We start from the raw sequence: 20,609 nt of genomic DNA, 5'->3' as shown, positions 1-20,609 counted from the left end.
GGTGTTGTCATTTTGCTGGTTTGAGTGTTTTGGGGATTATTTAAAGGGGGGTTGGCCAATTATTAACCACACAGAAAAAGTTTCGTTTCTGCCTCGCAGCCTCCTCAGTCATATCAGTACTGTCATGGCTGAAGAGGCTGAGACTCAGTTTTCTATCATGAGTCTGGAGGATGAACTGATCTGCAGCATCTGTCTGAGCCCCTTTGACTGCCCGGTGACCATCCCCTGCAGACACAACTTCTGCCGGGACTGCCTGCTGGAAAGCTGGAAGGACTCCTACAGCTGTCCTCAGTGTCGGACCCTGTTCGACACCAAACCGGAGCTGAAGAAAAACACGGTCCTCACCGCCGTCGTGGAGACATTCAAAGTGAGGTCAGACAAAAGCGAAGCCAGCCTGAGTGGAGAAGCGAGTGAAGCCGTGAGAAAAGATGTCATCCGCTGTGATACATGCATGGAAGCAGAGGCATTGAAGACCTGCCTCACCTGCATGGCGTCATATTGTGAGGAGCACCTGCGCCCTCACCGGGAAAACCCCATTTTCCTTCTCCACCAGCTGAGCGAGCCTGTGGGGGACCTGTCGGAGCGCATCTGCCCCGACCATCACAAGCTGATGGAGCTCTTCTGCACCCAGCATGACCGACTGATCTGCAGCTTCTGCCTTCAACAGATCCACAGAGGCTGCTCCTTCGTGACTCTGGAGGAGCAGAGGAACCTGAAAGAGGTGCGTGTTTGTCATTATTTACTTTTTCTGCTTCTCCAATCTAATCCTAGAAATGGCTTCACCTGCTTTGAAACCCATATAAGCTGGGTTCCTCCCAGGATGGCTCTTTCCTCCATCAATAAGGACATTTCAGTTTTTATTACAGTGTGGGGGGTGGTTTTCCTATTCTGTAACAAGTTTCAGGGTGCTTACCAGGGTGTGTAACGGGGAAATTCACGTTCATTTTCTGACGAGAGTGTTTGACCGGCTGGCAAAGACAAATTAACAGTCAACCTAGCCAAATGCAAGTCTGCCAAAACAAAGGTGACTTATCTTGGTAGTACTGTTGACCAGGATAAAGTCCAACTGGTGAAAGTTAAGGTGGAGGCTGTTGACGGGTATCCTGGTCCAGCACCAAAAAAGAATTGATGCAACTCCTGAGGTTAGGCAGTTAGTTGGGTATGTCTTTTTTAATTGTGTTTCAGACCATCCTTGCTAGTCGCTGTGCCTACATCCGATATCCACTAACCTTTCTGTCCAGCATACAGAACAGTAACCAGAGACTTGTGTGACGGCTGTTGTTCTTTCAGCCTTAAACGCTTGATGTTTGTCATTCGGACTCAATGCTGTCGAAGTTCTGCCAGAAGTGGGAGTTGAAGATCTCACGGAAAGGGGCCTGTGCCAGGTGTTTCCAGCACACCCTCACAATACGTTAAAGTGCGCCAGGTTTGTCCAGCATCCTCCCCTGCCACCTGATCCAACTCACCACCAGGTGGTGATCAGTTGACAGCTCAGCTCCTCTCTTCACCCACGGCTGCAGATCTGATGATACGATTACAAAATTGATCATCAACCTGTGACCTAGGGTGTCCTGGTGCCACGTGCACTTATGGACATCCTTATGTTCGAACATCCGTGCAAACCACACCAGGCAGGCCGTTCTTCCCAATCACGTCCCTCCAGGTCTCATTGTCATTGCCCACGTGAGCGTTGAAGTCTCCCAGTAGGACAATAGTGGACTGGATGGATGGAGCACCCTCGAGCACCCCACCCAGCGACTCCAAGAAGGGTGGGTACTCTGAACTGTCATTCGGTGCATAAGCGCAAACAACAGTCAGGACCCGTTAGCAAAAACTTGGGTGTGAGAGGAGTTCAGTGAGTCCATGGAAAAAGACTTTTGGACGGCCTTGAAGCAAGAAAACTGTCAGGCAACTCAGGAGGGGAAAGCAGTGCTCTACTCACATGGTCTATAATGCAGGTGGGGCCCTGCTGACTTCAACTGAGGCTATAGTCAGGCAGTGGAAGGAATACTTCGAAGACCTCCTTAATCCCTCTGATACACCTTCTGTAGCGGAAGCAGAGTCTGGGGACAAAGGGGATGACTTGCCCATCACTGATCACACTCTTCAGCCTCCCCCGGTAAGGTCTATGCCAGTGATGGAAAGGAGGGTCCGTCCGTTAGTCGAACCTCAGATCCAAGAGGAACAAGGCGGTTTTCGTCTCCATCTCATATAAGCAGAACTTCTTTTGTATCTTAACTAAAATATAACACATTGAATTGTGGCTGCAGATACCTTCACTGGTAAATTAAAATACAATTATTGACAAAACTACAGTGCCCCATTCACTCTAATAAGTTACTAGCTTTCAGCTTCTTTACACACGGACTCAAGACACAAGCCACTGTCAGCCAGGTGTTTATTAACATAAGGTACACTTTGTATTGTTGTAAACCCAATGTTACTGCTGAGTGCTCTTCTTGTTTTTCTGTTTCTCTTTTGAAATAAGAGCATAAACTTCAAAACAAACTCTCCCATAGATTAAACTTGACAAAACGTTTATAGAACGAATAAATGTGAAAATTCTGCTCAAACATGTCCAACCATTTAAAGGTCATTTACACTCCCTGTTGAACTTAATGCTTTTATCCACTGAGTTGATGTGGCCAGTGAAGGCTTCTACTTCCTGGGAATTGATTTTGACCCAGGTGTCATCCACATGTCTGTACCAGTGGCTCTTTACAAGCTACCCTATAAATGACCTGGAACTAGACAAAAACTGGAAAAAAAAATCTAAATTAAATAAAAGTACAAAACTATACCCCATAGGAGGTTGTTGGCAGAGCTTCCCTACATAGTATAACACATCCTGCCACAATGAAACTGATGTGGCCTCCAAACTCCCCAATTGAACATTCACAGCATTCAGGCCACAACCAACAACCAGCTGGGCCTAAAGGATTCACTGCCAACGCCCAGGTGGCCAACACTACAGGACGCCACTGTGTCCGTGCCTCCATGGGTCATACCTGTACTGGCAGCAGAAGAAGGACCATTACAGTATCAGCCCACAAACAACCCAATTTGATCTCAAGTAAGCCCAACCACTAAAAGCTTTCCATAATAAACTACAGTGGGGAAAATAAGTATTTGATACACTGCCAATTTTGCAAGTTTTCCCACCTACAAAGAATGGAGAGGTCTGTGATTTTTATCGTAGGTACACTTCAACTGTGAGAGACAGAATCAAAAAAAAAAAAAAAAAAATCCAGAAAATCACATCGTATGATTTTTTTTTGCAGCCTGTTCCCTTTGCAGAAAAGCACCCCCAAAGTATGATGTCTCCACCCCCGTGCTTCACGGTTGGGACCAGTGATGTCGTTACTTAGTACTTAGTTACTTAACAACGCGTTACTCTAATCTGACTACTTTTTTTTGGTAACGAGTAATCTAACACATTACTATTTGCAGTCTAGTAATCAGATTAAAGTTACTTATCCAAGTCACTGTGCGTTACTATTTGTCATTTTCCTCAGTACAAAGATATATTTTTGCTTTCTTTTTGTGTCTCGGGGAGTGACGTCTGGCCGATGCGACAATTAAGTCCTGTTTTCAGCATGAGGACAATAATAGCACACAGACACACAAATGTAAACAATGAAGGGAGGTGAGAGATTCACTTTTCTAGCTGGAAATACAGGAACTATTTTGAATTTGTGTCACATTGTATATTTTTAAAGATGACAGTATCAAGGTTAGTTGTGCACTCTGCTGGCGACAAAGTGCTGTCTAGTTTCAAAAACACTGCGTCAAATCTGAAGTGCCATGGTGTTGTGCCATAAAGTAATTATCTGCCATAAAGTGATTTTCAGTATTTGCCAAAAAAACGATTGCCTGTATTTAAATGGCTGTAAATGACTTGTTGACCTATAATCTGTGAAACATATGTCAAACATATCTCTCATGAATGATATCAGGTCATTTCAGTTTTTGGCAAAGTGACTTTTATAGATTTGTTTTTTTTTTTAATCAAGTTAAAAACTGTCATTGACATTAAAAATGTCTTTTTAAACAGAAATCTGGCTCAGAAGGCTGCAGAAATCACAACTAATATAACATCACAGTTTTATAAAGATATTTGAAGTAGCCAAAAAGCTCTGGATTGATTATAATGTAGGTACAATAACACAGACTCCTAAAGATTCTTGAAATACAGATTATTTCTTCATTTTATAAGTAAGGCCTTCATAAATCATGCTGACTGCACTCTGTTTACCAATATAAGCAAAAACATTACACATAAAAACACAGAAATATCTGAATCACCTTATGGCAGACGATTACTTTTTTGGCACAAGACCGGCAGCTGTCGAATGTAACTAATAAAGTAACTTGTAATCTAACTTAGTTACTTCTGCAATTAAGTAATCAGTAAAGTAACTAAGTTACTTTTTAAAGGAGTAATCAAATTACTTTTTCAAGGTAACTAAGGTGTTCTTGGGGTTGTACTCATCCTTCTTCTTCCTCCAAACATGACGAGTGGAGTTGATACCAAAAAGCTCTATTTTGGTCTCGTTTGATCACATGACCTTCTCCTATGCCTCCTCTGGATCATCCAAATGGTCACTGGCAAACTTCAAACAGGCCTGGACATTTTCTGGCGTGAGCAGGGGGACTTTGCGTGCCCTGCAGGATTTTAATCCATGACGACATAGCATGTTACTAACAGTCATCTTTGAGACTGTGGTCCCAGCTCTCTGCAGGTCATTGACCAGGTCCCCCCGTGTAGTTCTGGGCTGATTCCTGACCTTTCTCAGAATCATCCTTACCCCACGAGGTGAGATCTTGCATGGAGCCCCAGAGTGAGGAAGAGTGACAGTCATCTTGTGTTACTTCCATTTTCTAATAATTGCACCAACAGTTGTTGCCTTCTCACCAAGCTGCTTGCCTATTGTCCTGTAGCCCATCCCAGCCTTGTGCAGGTCTACAGTTTTGTCCTTGGTGTCCTTAGACAGCTCTTTGGTCTTGGACATGGTGGAGAGGTTGGAGTGTGATTGATTGAGTGTGTGCACAGGTGTCTTTTGTATAGGTAACGAGTTCAAACAGGTGTGATTAATACAGGTAATTAGTGCAGAATAGGAAGGCTTCTTAAAGAAAAACTAACAGGTCTGTGAGAGCCAGAATTCTTGCTGGTTGGTAGGTGATCAAATATTTATTTCATGCAATAAAATGCAAATTAATTATTTAAAAATTATACAATGTGATTTTCTGGATTTTTCTTTTTTTTTCTTTAGATTCTGTCTCTCACAGTTGAAGTGTACCTACGATAAAAAATCGACAGTGTATCAAATACTTAATTTCCCCACTGTTTAAAACAGTAAGCTCCAGATTTTACAGTTTTTAGCCTAAACAAGCACAGCTGCATCCTGAAAATGACGAACAGCCTCAGATGTCTTAAGTAGAGCTTGAGCAGTATGTCTTCGTTTTTCTAAATCCAGGAAGTCCACTTTTTGTTTCAGCTGCTCCCTTTAGGGGTCGCCACACCTGATCACATGCCTCCATCTCACCCTATCCCAGCATCAGCCTTCTCCATCACTACATCCATGTATTTTCTCTGTGGTCTTTTTCTTTTCCTCCTGCCTGGCGAGTCGACTTCCTAATCAACATCCTTTATTCAGTATATCCGTTATCCCTCCTCTGCACATGTCCAAACATGGCTTCGCTCTTTAACTTTGTCTCCTTCGCTACTTCTGCTCCTTACATCTTCACCTTTCCACCTGTCTCCTCCTCATTCACACACATGTAAAATTCAGTCACTCTGCTATTATTACGAAAAAAGTGTTGGCACAGTGTCTCGGTTTTTTTTGCTTTTTCTTAGTGTAGCATGGCAGGCCATGAGTAGTGTTTTCTGTAAGACCACAATTCAGATTTCTAACTCAGCTTGAGAGTTTGGGCAATGATTCTCATGACATGACCCATTCTGAGCGAAGGCCGCCCTGGTGACAAAACACGGGGGGGGGGTCTATTTCTCTTCAGCTTTCACACTTTGTGAACCATCCACTGGGTCAGATTGGATCTTTTGATGGGCTGGTTCTGTCTTCAAGACATATTTTGAACACCCCTAGTTTAGAATGAAACGTGTGCGCTGAAGCTGTTGTGTGTTTGTCCTTGTAGTCCGACCTCAGGAACAAGTTGGGTTTGCTGAACGAGAAAATGGAGAAAACTGAAACTGTTGTGTTTCAAATTAATAACATGCAGAGCAAGCTGAAGGTAATTTCCACACATTACATGTCACATGACTTGTTACAGTTTAATCAGAGATGAAGGAAAATGTGACTATAAATAAACTCATTTCGTGTCTCCTCTTATTGTCTCTGTATTTATTCTGTTCCAGGACGCAGCAAATAAAAGGAAGACGGCACTGGCAGCTGTTTATCAGCAGATGAGGGATCTCTTGGCTCAAGATGAACGCGAGGCCCAAAATGAGGTGGACCGCGAGCTGGAGCTCGGTCAGATGAAACTTCAGGAACTCGCGAAGAAGCTAAATGAAAACTGTGAGAAGATGGGAAAAACCAGAGAAGACATCAACAGCCTGCTGAGTGAATCCCAAACCTCGACTTTCCTGCAGGTGAGACGAACGTTATCAGAGAAACGTGAAGCAGGAGAGAAGAGAAGGTTGGAAAACTTAAAGCAAAGAAGACAGAACAGCTGTGGTACTAGTTAAATAATTAGGGATAAAAAGCATGTCACCATAAACAGGGTTTCCTTTCTCTTGTTCCTCACAGGCTTCAGTTGAACTGCCCAAAGTCATAAAGTTCGAGCCGCACGTTCCTCGAATCAACCTGGACTCCAAGAAGGTGACAGCGACACAGGCGTTTGCTGCTGCCCTGAGGGAGACTCTGATGGAGATGCTTAATCAGCCTGTTGAGGCCAGATTACTGTTACTTAAACCAGGTAATGGTGCCGGTACATGTTAGTGGAGGATTTTACATTTATTGCATTTAAATGTAGCTGCAGAACTTCACACTTGCGCTGATGCATTTGCTGAGTTTGTGTCATGTTGGAAGTGCTGGCAGTCGAAGGAAAGCTTGTGGACTTTGTGGTAAATGGTTGTAAATTATTTTTTGTTGGGGATCACCACATCATCCTTTAAATGAAGGCCGGTCCATTTGCAGATCAGACTTCCAGCCCTCTTGTTTATGTGTGTCCCTGAGCTGCGTGTAAAGGGTCACTCCTTCCCCCTTGTTCCATTGTTTAATTGAGGAAGTTAGTCTGGGAATTAGACTGTGTTTCCCGTGTTGCTGTGGGTCACCTGTGTTTCCTGAGAATCAGCTGTTTGCACCATTAGATCCTGATTATTCAGTAACTGAGGCACAGAAGCAGTAGAAGAAAATAGGAAAGTGTTTTTTCTGCAGTCACTGACATTGTTTGGATAGATAGATGTACAGTATATATATTATAGCAAGTGCTGAACGTACTGGATCTCAGCCAGAGCGTGGTAAGAGCTTCTGAGGAAAGAAAAGAAAATTTAAATACAGTCGCACATGCAACAAATATCTGAAAACATCTGCATGAACATTCAACCATGTTTATTTATTTATTTTTAATTTGTTGATAATTACTACTATGATTAAAAAAAAATCATAGATATGTTGTTAATAACAGGTATGTGATATGTATCCACTTTTGTACAGCTATGGTTACTGATTCACTTTTATTTTGAGCATATTTATTTATAATTAATAAAACACATTTTAAAAAGATGTTTTTCACATTATTATAATTTTTTTATCCAATTTTCTTTGATTAGATTATCATTTCTCTTCCAGTCTACACCATGGTAGAACGGTTTGACTCCACCTCCAGTTCCCATGGTCTTGCTTCCCTTCTCCTGCACACATAATATCCATCCATCCATCCATCCATCCATCCATCCATCCATCCATCCATCCATCCATCCATCCATCCATCCATCCATCCTTCCTTCCATCCATCCATCCATCCATCCATCCATCCATCCTTCCATCCATCCATCCATCCATCCATCCTTCCATCCATCATCCATCCATCCTTTACTATCCTCGGTTGATTTGGCCAATATTTTACACCAGATGCCTTTCCTGACCCAACCCTCCCCATCTATCTGGGGCTGGGACCAGCACTAGGACTACACTGGTTTGTGCCCCATGGCTGGGTTGTTGACAGGTGAAGAATAAAATGGCTTTTCTTTTGTTTCTTGTTTTTTTACAGAGGTGGAGTCCTGTCCAGGTGACCCCAGACTCCCCGAGTCACACAGTTCGGGCCCTCAGACCAAAACACAAAAGAAGAGAAGAACTCGAAGTAAGGAAAATATAACTTAAAAAAATTAAATCAATAGATAACATGCGATACCCTGACAGTTTATTAGGTACACCAAGCTGAAATAGTTACCCCACAAATCTGTTTCTGGATGGAAAAAGATGACAGCATATCCACAATTCACAACTGAATCAACTGTTTTAGTAATGGTTGTTTCAAAGTCCTTCTAGAAGCAAGTCTCACAATTCATCAGCCATCTTGGGAATACCCACCTTTGGTTATTTTAAAGCCCTGTTCTAAATAAATGGGAGCGATCCATAAGTGTCATTTTAGTGGTCATCAGGACATAAAAACGGCATAAATGCACTCATAAGGACTCTGACCCAAAATAGGTTTCACACCCACATAAAGTCCTGTTGTCTGTTTTCTGAGGTCTGAATAAATAATGGAGGATGCTGGGTTGTTTATGCATATTCAGTGTTATAAATGCTTCACTTTTACTATTTTCTAGAAAACAAGCCAAAGCCTCCTCAGTCCACTGCGGAGAGTGTGGGAACAAGAATAATGCCCGTTCAGTGGAAAACCTGATGGCGTGTGGAGGGAAAGAGAAACCCAGAGGCTGTGAGCGTAGCAGGCATCACTCCCTCATGTGGCAGCAGCAGCAGCTGTGTCTGATCTTTGAATGGCCTTTTCTTTTTGTCCCGTGCAGATGGCCAGCGTAGGCTTTATAGATGGGCCTCGGAGGTCACGGTCTACCCACGAGTGTCACTGTGCCCCCCCTCCGCTGAGTTCTACTGATATGCTTCGTACAATTTCATACAATTTGGCAATGAAATGCTTAAACACCCTTATTAATAATAGGTTGTTGTGTGAGCTCAGTTTAACTGATGGCTTCACAGTAGTTTAGTGCTTCTGAGTGGATGGGCCTGTGCAGGTCAGACTTTGGGAACAACCCTTCACGTCTCTTGGAAATTTAAAGGTCTTCATCAGCTTGCGACTCTACACAAAAATTGCTAAAGAAATGGAAACATGTTGAGGATATTGTGCACTCACAGCCTACAGTCCTAGTGTGTGGTGAGTTCATGGATCCTCTTCTGCACCTGCTTTTCCTCTGCAATCTAAGACAAATATTTTTGCACGTGTATAACTGTGGCTACATTTCTCTCTTTGCATTATGTGTGTATGGTTGTGGCAACAATTTTGCCGGCATGTGTTTGGGTTACAACTGCAAAGGACCCACCAGTCAATTGGGTCACAATGCCCAGTCCTGGTGTTTCAAGTGGTTTACTGTCCAGCTTTGGCATAACAGTAATGAGACCAGACCGTATCCCTTCCACAGAGTTCCCTTAACCCCCCCTTTCTAGAGAATATTTATCCAGCCTTCTGGATGTTCTCCATTACTTTGTGCAACCTGAAGCCATGGGTAGCATATGCAGTCAGCCAATGTTCTCATTAAAGGTGTCCTGTGGAATTTTCTTTGTAAGCAAGCAAAAGTTACGGTACTGTAACTGTATTTAAGATCTGGGGAGTTTCCTGGACTTGCATCCAAATCTCTGAGTGACTTAGTTATCACTTTTACCTTGTGACATGGAGCTGCATCATGCTGGAAGATGCTCAGATTGGGGTTAACGCTGTAAATACAAACTCTTTGCATAAATTTGACTTATTTGCCAATAAAATTCCTTGAAATGCTTATGATTGTTCCTCACTCTATCATACAAACATGTAACACAATTAGCGTGAATAAATACTGAAGCAGCAAAGTGTTTGAAACAAAAATGTGCGCCATGACTGTCATGTTATCTTTAAATAAGTCATCAAAATGTTGAATGAATTATTGTTTTTTGCATCAGATGGCAATATGTGCGAGTGTGGTCACTTTTATTCTTTATTGTGATGTTTCAGTATTCAACAATCTTGTGCTGTCTGTGACTATGAAATGAGTAAATGCAAAGTGCCACTGTAGCTACTGTAACATTGTTTCTTGGTTTGTTTGTAATTTTGCTTCTGTTTATCCCCACAGTTTGAATTCAAGGGGGTTTAAAAAACTATCGTTTTAACCTTTTTTTTCTTTAGTAACTGAGAAGATTGCTGTATTAGATTGAGATCAGGTGTCTGACTTTGCCCTTAAAGAATATTCATTTCTTTGCCTCACCACCTCTTGGGTTGCTTTTGCAGGATGCTTTGGGTCATTATCCAAAGCATCTGATCAGTTTTGCTGAATCTGAGCAGAGAGTACAGCCCTGTATCAGCAGTCATATCATCAATAAACACGAGTGACCCGGTTCCTCTGGCAGATATACTGTACATATCCATGCCATAACATTGCCTCCACCATCTTTGACAGATGATGCAGTCTGCTTCAGATCATGAGCCGTTTCTCTCCTCTTCCATTTTTTCCTGATCTGTCCTTCCTGTTTTTGAGTGTAACCAGTGGTTTGTGCCTCGTTGTAAACCCTCTGGATTTTCATTCATGAAGGCGTCTCTTGATTATAGACCTTAACAATGATACACTTCCCTCCTCAAAGGTCTCTTTGACTTGGTGAGATGTTGTGAAGGTTTTTTTGTGAACCAAGGAAAGGATTCACTTCAGTTGTCGTCTCATTCCAGTGCAGTCCTTCCTTTAATTAATATAGCAGATTAATTACATTTTGATGAGGTCATCCTCATTCACACTGACATCTTTTTGGACGTCTCATTGAGAGGTCCACTAAAAACATGTCATATACAAGCTAAACACTTGGAATCAACTCCAGATCTTTATTCTGCTTATTTTGTCATAATGTAATTTCTAAACAGATGATGTAATATGTTTATATGTAATATGTAATATGTGCAGTGAGTAAACAAACACCAGAGAGGGAGGGGCTCCTGCAAAATGTGCTCGGAGAAAGTTGCGTGTTACATAGAGGCTACACGCAGGAACGGTGAGGAAAATGAGTGACAGAAAGCGTAGCAAAGACTGGACACATTTTAACCTTATACCTCCAAACATGTCGAATGAGAAACCGCTTACTTCAAAAGTGCCAGCATTTGCGGACTTCCGGTCACAAAAACCGTAATACCACTACATGACTGTGAAGTGTAATTTCTGAGCTTTCAGGAACCGTTTGAATTTTTTCAATAGCACGAATGTCGCAGAGTTAAGGTGAAAAGCCAGCCAGCCAGCTGACTCTGCAGTGAGAGGCTACGTCTTAATCAGCTGTTCGCGGCTTGTAAGGTCAGGAAACCCGCGATTCGTCAGCAGCGATCGCCTGGCGTTAAAGGATTATTCTGATAGAGAGCCAGACCCGTCGCTATGGGCGGGCCCTATGGGGCAGTGCCCGCCCACTGATACGCTTGGGCCCGCCCTGGCCCGCCCACCCAAGCCAGATCACTAATCAAGCTAATAATAGTAGTGCCCCCCTGTTGGATTTCATAAGCCCCCTTAAGACTGAGATCTGGCGACGGGACTGTAGAGAGCAGACTGCAAATTTAAAATTTAATGTTGAGCAGGCTGCACAAACAACCTACATCAGGCAGGAGAAACAGGATCAACTCCTCAAAAGCCCTTGTTTTTTCTGATTTCCAATCTTTTGTTTTATAATTTGTATTTGGAGCACTCTATTATATGTTGAGTAGATAAAGAGATGTTTGATATAAGCCTAATGTATGCTTTTACATTAGTAATTCATTTGACACTTTTTAAAAAAAAATTAAAATCTAAGGAGCCATTTGGGAGCCGAAAGAGCCGGCTCTTCTTTGGGAGCCGAGCCTAAAGAGCCGGCTCTCTGAAAAGAGCCGGAATTCCCATCACTACTGCGTGTTCTGCAGTGCACCCAGAGGGCGGTGGCTGCAGGTCACAAGTTCTATTACATAAGCAGGGAGTTGTTTGGTTTTTTATATCCGGTGTTGTGCCAAAGTAGTTATCCCCGACATAAATTGTATCCCCGCCCTGGAGAGCGCGCAGAGGAGGAGGACGAGGAGGCGGAGCCACTTGCCATGCTTTACGCTTCCTTCCAAAATGTGGGGAATTTTGACGATTATTCTTTTTGCCTACCAAAAACTACAGGGGATACACATTTTTTATGAGATAGGACAATAAGTGTGCATTATAGCAGGGGGCACAGATTTTGGCAGACGGAGAAACAGCCTGATAAAATGTGTATCCCCTGTAGTTTTCGGTAGGCAAAAAGAATAATCGTCAAAATTCCCCACATTTTGGAAGGAAGCGTAAAGCATGGCAAGTGGCTCCGCCTCCTCGTCCTCCTCCTCTGCGCGCTCTCCAGGGCGGGGATACAATTTATGTCGGGGATAACTACTTTGGCACAACACCGGAATAAACTTGAGTTTTCAGCAGCCGCAGCAGAGACCTGTGAGTATCAGGAGTTTGTTCCGTAAACAACAGTAATGAGTAGATAAGTTATTTGTGTGCAACATGGACATTTACTACAATACTGAAAATGCGATGAGATGGTCGGAGTTTTATTCTGAGCGCATTTGCTGCTGTTTCAGCAGCCCGCGGGGGTTGGCCTTCATTATTTATGCAGTTATAATGAGTTTCGTTTCTGCTTCGCAGCCTTCTCAGTCCCATCATGGCCGAAGTGGACGAGACTCAGTTTTCTATCATGAGTCTGGAGGATGAGCTGATCTGCAGCATCTGTCTGAGCCCCTTTGACTGCCCGGTGACCATCCCCTGCGGACACAACTTCTGCCGGGACTGCCTGCTGGAAAGCTGGAAGGACTCCTACAGCTGTCCTCAGTGTCGGACCGTGTTCGACACCAAACCGGAGCTGAAGAAAAACACGGTCCTCACCGCCGTCGTGGAGACATTGAAAGTGAGGTCAGACAAGAGCGAAGCCAGTTTTTCTGAAGATGAGAACGAAGCCAGCTTTTCTGAAGGTGAGAGCGAAGCCAGCTTGTCTGAAGATGAAAGCGAAGCCAGCTTGTCTGAAGATGAAAGCGAAGCCAGCTTGTCTGAAGATGAGAGCGAAGCGGTGGGAAAAGATGTCATCCGCTGTGATACATGCATGGAAGCAGAGGCGTCGAAGACCTGCCTCACCTGCATGGCGTCATACTGTGAGGAGCACCTGCGCCCTCACCGGGACAACCCCGTTTTCCGTCTCCACCACCTGAGCGAGCCTGTGGGGGACCTGTCGGAGCGCATCTGCACCGAACACCACAAGCTGATGGAGTTCTTCTGCACCCAGCATGACCGCCTGATCTGCAGCTTCTGCCTCCAACAGGTCCACAAAGGCTGCTCCTTCATGACTCCGGAGGAGCAGAGGAGCCTGAAAGAGGTGCGTGTTTGTCAGTATTCACCTGGCAGTCTCACTGCATTTAGGATAACACGGTACTAGAAGACTGACCCCCCCCCCCCCCCCCCCCCCCCCCATTCATCGACCCACTGTGTGCCATTAAAACACACGTACAGACTGTTTCTCATAAATTCATGTTTTAAAAGGTGTTAAATTATTTAACCTCGACTGATCTTTGATCAGTTTTCCAAATTATATCCCTGATAATTGTAGATAATAAAAACCAAGATGGCTGTCAGTTGACTTCCTGGATGTGAAACAGAATCATAAAACTGTATATAAAAGATGGAAATGGCTGAAGCACATCCCTATTCAAAGGTCACTGTGGATACAGATAACAATGACCTCATTATAGATGAACATTTCAAATTTTAAAGAGTATTCCTTTGGAATAATGCAGATTCAGGGCATGTGGTTTAAAAGCATCACTTGCAGTGGACTCCAGGCCCAGTGAGCAGTGTCTGAATGAAACGTGTGCACTGAAGCTGTTGTGTGTTTGTCCTTGTAGTCCGACCTCAGGAACAAGTTGGGTTTGCTGAATGAGAAAATGGAGAAAACTGAAACTGTTGTGTTTCAAATGAATAACATGCAGAGCAAGCTGAAGGTAATTTCCACACATTACATGTCACATGAATTGTTACAGTTTAATCAGAGATGAAGGAAAATGTGACTATAAATAAACTCACTTTGTGTCTCCTCTTATTGTCTCTGTATTTATTCTGTTCCAGGACGCAGCAAATAAAAGGAAGACGGCACTGGCAGCTGTTTATCAGCAGATGAGGGATCTCTTGGCTCAAGATGAACGCGAGGCCCAAAATGAGGTGGACCGCGAGCTGGAGCTCGGTCAGATGAAACTTAGGAATCTCACGAAGAAGCTAAATGAAAACTGTGAGAAGATGGGAAAAACCAGAGAAGACATCAACAGCCTGCTGAGTGAATCCCAAGCCTCGACTTTCCTGCAGGTGAGACGAACGTTGTCAGAGAAACATGAAGCAGGAGAGAAGAGAAGGTTGGAAAACTTAAAGCAAAGAAGACAGAACAGCTGTAGAATAGAATAGAATAGAATAGAATGCCTTTATTGTCATTCTACAGGATGTACAGTGAGATTGGAGGGCCGTTCAGTGCCATGCAATTAGATTTTCTAAATTAAAAATAATCTGATATAATCTAAAAATATACAGAAAATAAAACCGTATGTATAAAATATACAGAAAATTTAACGTATAAAAATATATACAGAAAATAAAATGTATTAAAAATATAGAAAATAAGAGAATATATAAAAATATATATGTTATAAAAAATAAAATAAGTGTATACATATGATAATGAAGATGGTGAGTATTACACTTGGTGAATGAATATTGCACTAGTGAATGAATATTGGATATTACACAATATAGAAGGTACTAGTTTTATATATTCTCTTATTTTCAATTTTTCAATTTTCAAAGAAAGGAGTTAAATAATTAGGGATAAATTACGGATAAATTAGGGATTAGGGATAAAAAACATGTCACCATAAACAGGGTTTCCTTTCTCTTGTTCCTCACAGGCTTCAGTTGAACTGCCCAAAGTCATAAAGTTCGAGCCGCACGTTCCTCGAATCAACCTGGACTCCAAGAAGGTGACAGCGACACAGGCGTTTGCTGCTGCCCTGAGGGAGACCCTGATGGAGATGCTTAATCAGCCTGTTGAGGACAGATCACTGTTACTTAAACCAGGTAATGGTGCCGGTACTTGTTAGTGCAGGATTTTACATTTGTATTAATGAATTAATAAAGCCAAATATTTTCAAATCCTGTTCGAGAACTTAACGCTGGCTCTGGTGCATCTGGTGAGTTTGTCATGTTGAAAAAACTGCTGAGGATTTTCCTAAAAGATCAGATTTCTCTTCAGCGGGCGGCTGGGCCGTCCTCTGAATGCAGTATTGGCATTCGCTGTGAAGGAGTCCACACCGTTAATGGTGTTTGACTATGTTTATGAATTGGTGGAAAGTGATATTTAAATGCAGCTCTTTCCCGTTCACAGGTGAAACTGCAGCTCCCGTCTCAGGACCAGAAGGTGCTGAAAACACTGCGTCCCAGCCAGAGTCCAGTAAGTTCCTGCCAGGGAGGGGAAATTATTTAAATACAGTAACACTGAATGAGCATCATCTGCCAATGTGATGTTAAACATTCACCTGTTTCTGGAGTTTACCACCATTTTAATGTTGGTATCATGTTAATAGAACAAATATCATCTGCAGCTGTTATTACTGACTCCACGTCCACACACTTATAATTTGAGCGTGTTTGATTTGAGGGAGACAAAGCTCACTTTGTAAAGATCTATATGATTATAATTTGCAATCATGTTGATACTGCAAATTTATTGTTGGGCGATTTAAGTTCATTTCTTTTAGACCTTAAAATGAAGATGAATAAATTATAAATTAACTTATCAACATTACTAAGATAAGATCATTTACCCCATGGGGCCGCTCTGCAGCAGGATAGTTATGATTTTTAACTCATCTGGCTGAAGGACTGATGACCTCTTCTAAAATGAGTGTTTACCCCTCTGACACTTTATGTACAGCATAATAAAGTCTTAAGCTACATCTCAATGTTGATACATTTTGCATGTACACACTGACAAAGACAGATGTCCATGAAATACCAAATGATGTGATAGCTCGAAATATCGCGTTGGTTCAGCTCCAGATCAAACAGGTGGTGAAGCAAACTGTCACCACACTGTTACATTTCCTGTTTTCCCCCTGTTTACTTTTACCTGCTGAATTTGAAATACGTAGATAACAGAGACTGAAGACTAGACATTTATGTGTTCATCCATGATAGCTGCTGAGGTGCAGTTAAATTAAGAGGGAAAAGTGTCAGGTGATGGTTGGAGGCAAGATACTTTTTTTTTTTAAGGAGAATGTGCAGAATCACTTTATAGTATGATTAAAAAAATTAAATGTTACCAAAAAAATGTGCTAAAGTCACAGGGAGCCGCTGGAGATGCAGCACCAGAGCCACGAACCCCTCCACTCTGAACCCACACTTAAGCTTAATTGATGTCTTTTTCTGTTCTGTATTATTTTAGTTTCCATTGTTGATCTCTGATATTTCTCATGCACATACATGAAAACTGTAAAACAACTTTTGCAAGCATTTTGTGATACATGATTCTTTACAGCATCATAAAACAGCGTCAGACTTCTCATGTCAGCTCCTCTGTTTGGTTAATAAGGAGTGCCTTCAGAGCAGAAAAGCAGCCCCACGGTCCAAGGTCCACTCTGCCATCCACCCGTCCAGCAATACTACCAGCCCGTCCCTATACCTTTTTATATTAGACCACAGCAAACATGGAGCGCACCCCAGTACCCACAGGCCCAACCACGAGGGCAACATTCTGGGCAACTTCGATTTTTTGCACAACAAAAGACAAGTAAGATACACACACACACACACCTGTAATCATAAAAATTATATATATGTCAGTGTAAATAGCTGAGTCTCCAGTGAGCACAGAGGGGAGAGCATGTGGTGATTAATCAGTACACTAACAGCTAATTAAAACCTGACACACAGTAACACCAATGTCTACCCTGTGGAGAATAAAAACTATCTGCATGCCAGCTGATAATTGATGAATGTAGACAGAAACCACAAAGTCAAAATTAATGTAAAAGATGGATTTGGATCTGTGGAGTCGGGTTCAGCTCGATGGGTTGAACTTTATGTTCTTCAAGCGGTTCCTGAGAGGTTTTAAAGCTGTGGTGAGGCTCCTGCTGGGGGAGACCACAGCTGATGGGGAGTGCTGTCTGCAATGTTTAGGTGAAAGGCACATGTCAAAGTAATGACACACACGAGTGCCTGGAGGTTTCAGAGTGCTGGATCGCACCAAGATGACTGATATTTACTTCACTCTCTGTGGTTTTAATGTTGTGCCTGACTAGTGTTGTTTGAGCTGTGAGATGCTCTTTTACACTCTGCTGTTTTCCATCTTCTCTGCTGTCTGTATAAGGTGCTATCGCTGTTATTACTGAGAGTGTTTTTTCTTTTATTGCAGACTGGTTATCATTTTAATTTGGTGTCGATTATTTTCTAACTGCATTATCTATTCACCATGAAGGTGGACACGGAGAACACAATGTTCCTCTTGGAAGTTTGCCATGTAAGCATTGGCTGGAGAAGCCTTTGACTAGTCACATATTCTGATCAATCATCAAAGCCAACAGGAGACAAATTTTTTACTGCGCTGAATTCTAATAATCAGGCACGATGTTTTCACAGATGGAAAGACAGAATAACACACTGAGCTGCACGGCAGCTTTAAACAGTCTGTAATCTACCATTAAGAAGAGTAGTGACAGCTGCAGGAGGACCCTGTCTCTCCCCCCTCAGCCCCAATCGGGCAGGGCAGATGACTGTTTCTCCTTCCCACTGTTGCCAAGTGCTTGCTCATAGGCGGTTTATGTTTGTCATGCAGACTGTTGACCTGTCAATTTGCTGCTAGAATTGAACTTCATACAAACAGGCTTCACTTCAGTTCAGTTTAGTTGTCGGACCCGCCTGTCTGCAGCCGGCCCGGCAGGGAAGCTGGCAGCAGCAATAAAAGTTCCAAAGAAAACAGCTTCTCATCAAACAGATGCTCAATGTTGTGTTTGCAACTTCAGAAATCAAACATTTTTAGTAATTCTGGCAATCCCACTGGTGATTTTAAACCTGACAAAATTTAATTCAGTGTATGCACTTTTCTACAATTCAAATTAGTGGACAGGCTGTGCATCCGCTGCATTAAAGACACCCGACTAACTGTGGAAAACCTCTTGTATGCTTTCCATTAGATCAAGACAGGAAGCCGCACGGTGCTCCTGGAGGAAGTAAACCAGCTGGGAAAGGATCTGATTCCACCAAGAGAGATAAACCCAAAGGCCATCCTCCATCAGCGAAATCAAGTACACACCGCCCACATCCTCCTAAAAATCAGAAGAAGTAGAAGCAATATTTGTATTTCATTCTGTAGCCCTGAAGCATGAAAGCACCGTGTCAGTCAAATGATCAGTAATAGCACTATGCCACTGCTTAAATGAACAGTATACATGCAATAACATTCATATAAGAAGCTATCCATTCGTGCTTCTTAAAATTCTAGCCATTGTGGATATTTATGATTTTCTAACATGATATATTTAAGTGTAATTTATTATTTAACATATTCATCAAAAATCCTAAAATCCAGTCATTTTTATTTTTCAACTTAAAATGTGTACAGTATGATTGTAGCAGCTGTTGTTGGATCGTGAAGTTTGTTCTGTGATGACATCAAGAAGCTTCAAAGTATTGATTTAAAATTTTGATTTTGAATGATTTACCATTTTATGAGAAAAGCAATTTTAGAGCCTGATAAATTATTATACTGGCTACCCAAATTGTTTTTGATAAACTCTGTTGATCAGAGGCAAAACAATAAGTCAGCTTCCTGATTTGATTATCAACAGAAAAATAATCTGTTACTTAATAACAGACACCCGACTAACGATGGAAACCTGCCATATTTTCCATCAGATCAAGACAGGAAGCCGCACGGTGCTCCTGGAGGAAGTAAACCAGCCGGGAAAGGATCTGATTCCACCAAGAAAGATAAACCCAAAGGCCATCCTCCGTCAGCGAAATCAAGCACACACCGACCACATCCTCCTAAAAATCATAAGTAATAGAAGCAATATTTGTATTTCATTCTGCAGCCCTGAAACATGAAGGCACTGTGAGACGCACAGTTCATACAACAAGAGGGCGGAGCTGCTGACACTGAGTGAGAGTCCAGCACAAACTGGAGGGTTTAGAGCAGAGCTTTTGGCTCACGTATCCACTCCAACAGTGTGTCATTTAAAATAAGGAAAAGCACAATGGGTCTATACTTTGATTCAATAATGAACCCAAAAAACTACAGAAAAGGTGCAAATTTTTTTTGCATGTTTTGTATGCTCTGGTTCTGGACATTTCCTTAAAATCAGCTATTTGGCAGGTCTAGAAAATGCAAGCAAATCCCAACATGAAGACACTAAAACTCAAAGTATTGACTTAAAATTCTTTGATTTTTCTGATTAGCTGCCAAAAATCTTAAAAAAAAAAAAAAGTCTTTTCACTTACTTGGTAATATGTACATTAAATATGTCTTTAAAAGGTTTAAATGTGGCTTGTTGAAACCTACAGGAACCCAGTGGAAGTGCGGAGGCTGCTGCATCGACCCCTTTATCGGTATTTATAAAACCGGTGAATGATTATCAGCGTGTAGCAGCTGTTTTTACCCGTTTTAATATAAAAATCAGTGAAAACACAAACACAGTTGGTGTATATATGAAAATATTTATGGGAATGTCATCAGATTTAAAACATCGCTTGGTTACATTCATTTCTATCAGAATCAGTTTCTCTCACCTGCGGTAGGAGTGATCCACCAAATCCTCGTTTCTGTAAACAGCTTTGTTTGAAATGACTGTTTAATAAAAGCTTTTTTCCCTCAGGTGGAGTTTCTGTGTTTAGCAGAGGCCGTTTAAGGTTTTCTATCGGAGTCACATTTGAATGTGATCATCGTGTTTTCTGCAGATTCGTCGCTCTTTAGAATTTGTAAAGTTTTACAGATAAAAGACATCAAAAAAAAAAAGAAGTAGGTATATTCAAATATGCATTAATGAATTAATATTAACAGCATTTTTTGGTACATAAAATGTATCAGCTGCATTTTGAATGCAGAAGCTCAGCGCTAATAATCTAATCTCAGTCAGTTTGCCTTTGACTCTTCATAAATACTGTTCTGTCTTCATAAATAATAAACTATAAGCTATGACTTGGGAGAATTCAAAAACAACCAGTAATGTCAGTCAAACCTCACAATTAAACAGCCTGATTAGCCACACCAGCATCACAGTGGAGGAACCTGCTGAAGAGCTGCAGTTCCTCCAACGGCCACTTGAGGCCGCACCCAAAAGAGAGTTAATCTGACTTTACTGCAGAGAGAAACATGTTCATGTTTTTGGCCTCT

At 42.0% G+C, this 20,609-nt stretch overlaps 2 protein-coding genes across 5 annotated transcripts; both read left to right on the top strand.

Moving 5' to 3' along the window:
- The first annotated feature begins 124 nt into the window (after window positions 1-124).
- LOC115793517 (E3 ubiquitin/ISG15 ligase TRIM25-like) lies at window positions 125-10,271 on the top strand. Of its 3 annotated transcripts, XM_030748643.1 has the most exons (7): window positions 125-721; window positions 6,154-6,249; window positions 6,374-6,607; window positions 6,765-6,933; window positions 8,230-8,319; window positions 8,789-8,898; window positions 8,987-10,271. In XM_030748643.1, exons 1-6 carry the CDS (start codon window positions 125-127, stop codon window positions 8,863-8,865), a joined length of 1,263 nt encoding a protein of 420 aa, XP_030604503.1. In that variant the 3' UTR covers window positions 8,866-8,898; window positions 8,987-10,271. The 3 variants fall into 3 exon arrangements, with proteins under 3 accessions (XP_030604503.1, XP_030604444.1, XP_030604573.1); XM_030748584.1 differs by having other exon boundaries at window positions 8,789-10,271; XM_030748713.1 differs by lacking the exon at window positions 6,154-6,249 and having other exon boundaries at window positions 133-721; window positions 8,789-10,271.
- A 2,198-nt stretch (window positions 10,272-12,469) lies between these two features.
- On the top strand, window positions 12,470-20,090 carry LOC115793309 (E3 ubiquitin/ISG15 ligase TRIM25-like). 2 transcript variants are annotated; one of them, XM_030748344.1, is made up of 10 exons: window positions 12,470-12,631; window positions 12,836-13,158; window positions 13,213-13,556; window positions 14,083-14,178; window positions 14,303-14,536; window positions 15,130-15,298; window positions 15,606-15,671; window positions 16,812-17,009; window positions 18,412-18,522; window positions 19,133-20,090. In XM_030748344.1, the coding sequence occupies exons 2-10, from the start codon at window positions 12,852-12,854 to the stop codon at window positions 19,279-19,281; spliced, it is 1,674 nt and encodes a 557-aa protein (XP_030604204.1). In that variant the 5' UTR covers window positions 12,470-12,631; window positions 12,836-12,851; the 3' UTR covers window positions 19,282-20,090. The 2 variants fall into 2 exon arrangements, with proteins under 2 accessions (XP_030604204.1, XP_030604129.1); XM_030748269.1 differs by having other exon boundaries at window positions 12,836-13,556.
- The last annotated feature ends 519 nt before the right edge of the window (window positions 20,091-20,609 follow it).

Source organism: Archocentrus centrarchus, chromosome 1 (assembly GCF_007364275.1).
Source record: "Archocentrus centrarchus isolate MPI-CPG fArcCen1 chromosome 1, fArcCen1, whole genome shotgun sequence".
Lineage (NCBI taxonomy): Eukaryota > Metazoa > Chordata > Actinopteri > Cichliformes > Cichlidae > Archocentrus > Archocentrus centrarchus.
This window is presented reverse-complemented; position numbering and strand designations above follow the sequence as displayed.

Bases quoted from the DNA above. Each gene is read 5' to 3' on its own strand.
- LOC115793309 (XM_030748269.1), top strand. From the start codon at position 12,852: ATGGCCGAAGTGGACGAGACTCAGTTTTCTATCATGAGTCTGGAGGAT. The intron at 13,557-14,082 runs GTGCGTGTTTGT...TTGTCCTTGTAG, and splicing joins AGCAGAGGAGCCTGAAAGAG to TCCGACCTCAGGAACAAGTT. The intron at 15,672-16,811 runs GTAAGTTCCTGC...TTGGTTAATAAG, and splicing joins TGCGTCCCAGCCAGAGTCCA to GAGTGCCTTCAGAGCAGAAA.
- LOC115793517 (XM_030748643.1), top strand. From the start codon at position 125: ATGGCTGAAGAGGCTGAGACTCAGTTTTCTATCATGAGTCTGGAGGAT. The intron at 722-6,153 runs GTGCGTGTTTGT...TTGTCCTTGTAG, and splicing joins AGCAGAGGAACCTGAAAGAG to TCCGACCTCAGGAACAAGTT. The intron at 6,934-8,229 runs GTAATGGTGCCG...GTTTTTTTACAG, and splicing joins ATTACTGTTACTTAAACCAG to AGGTGGAGTCCTGTCCAGGT.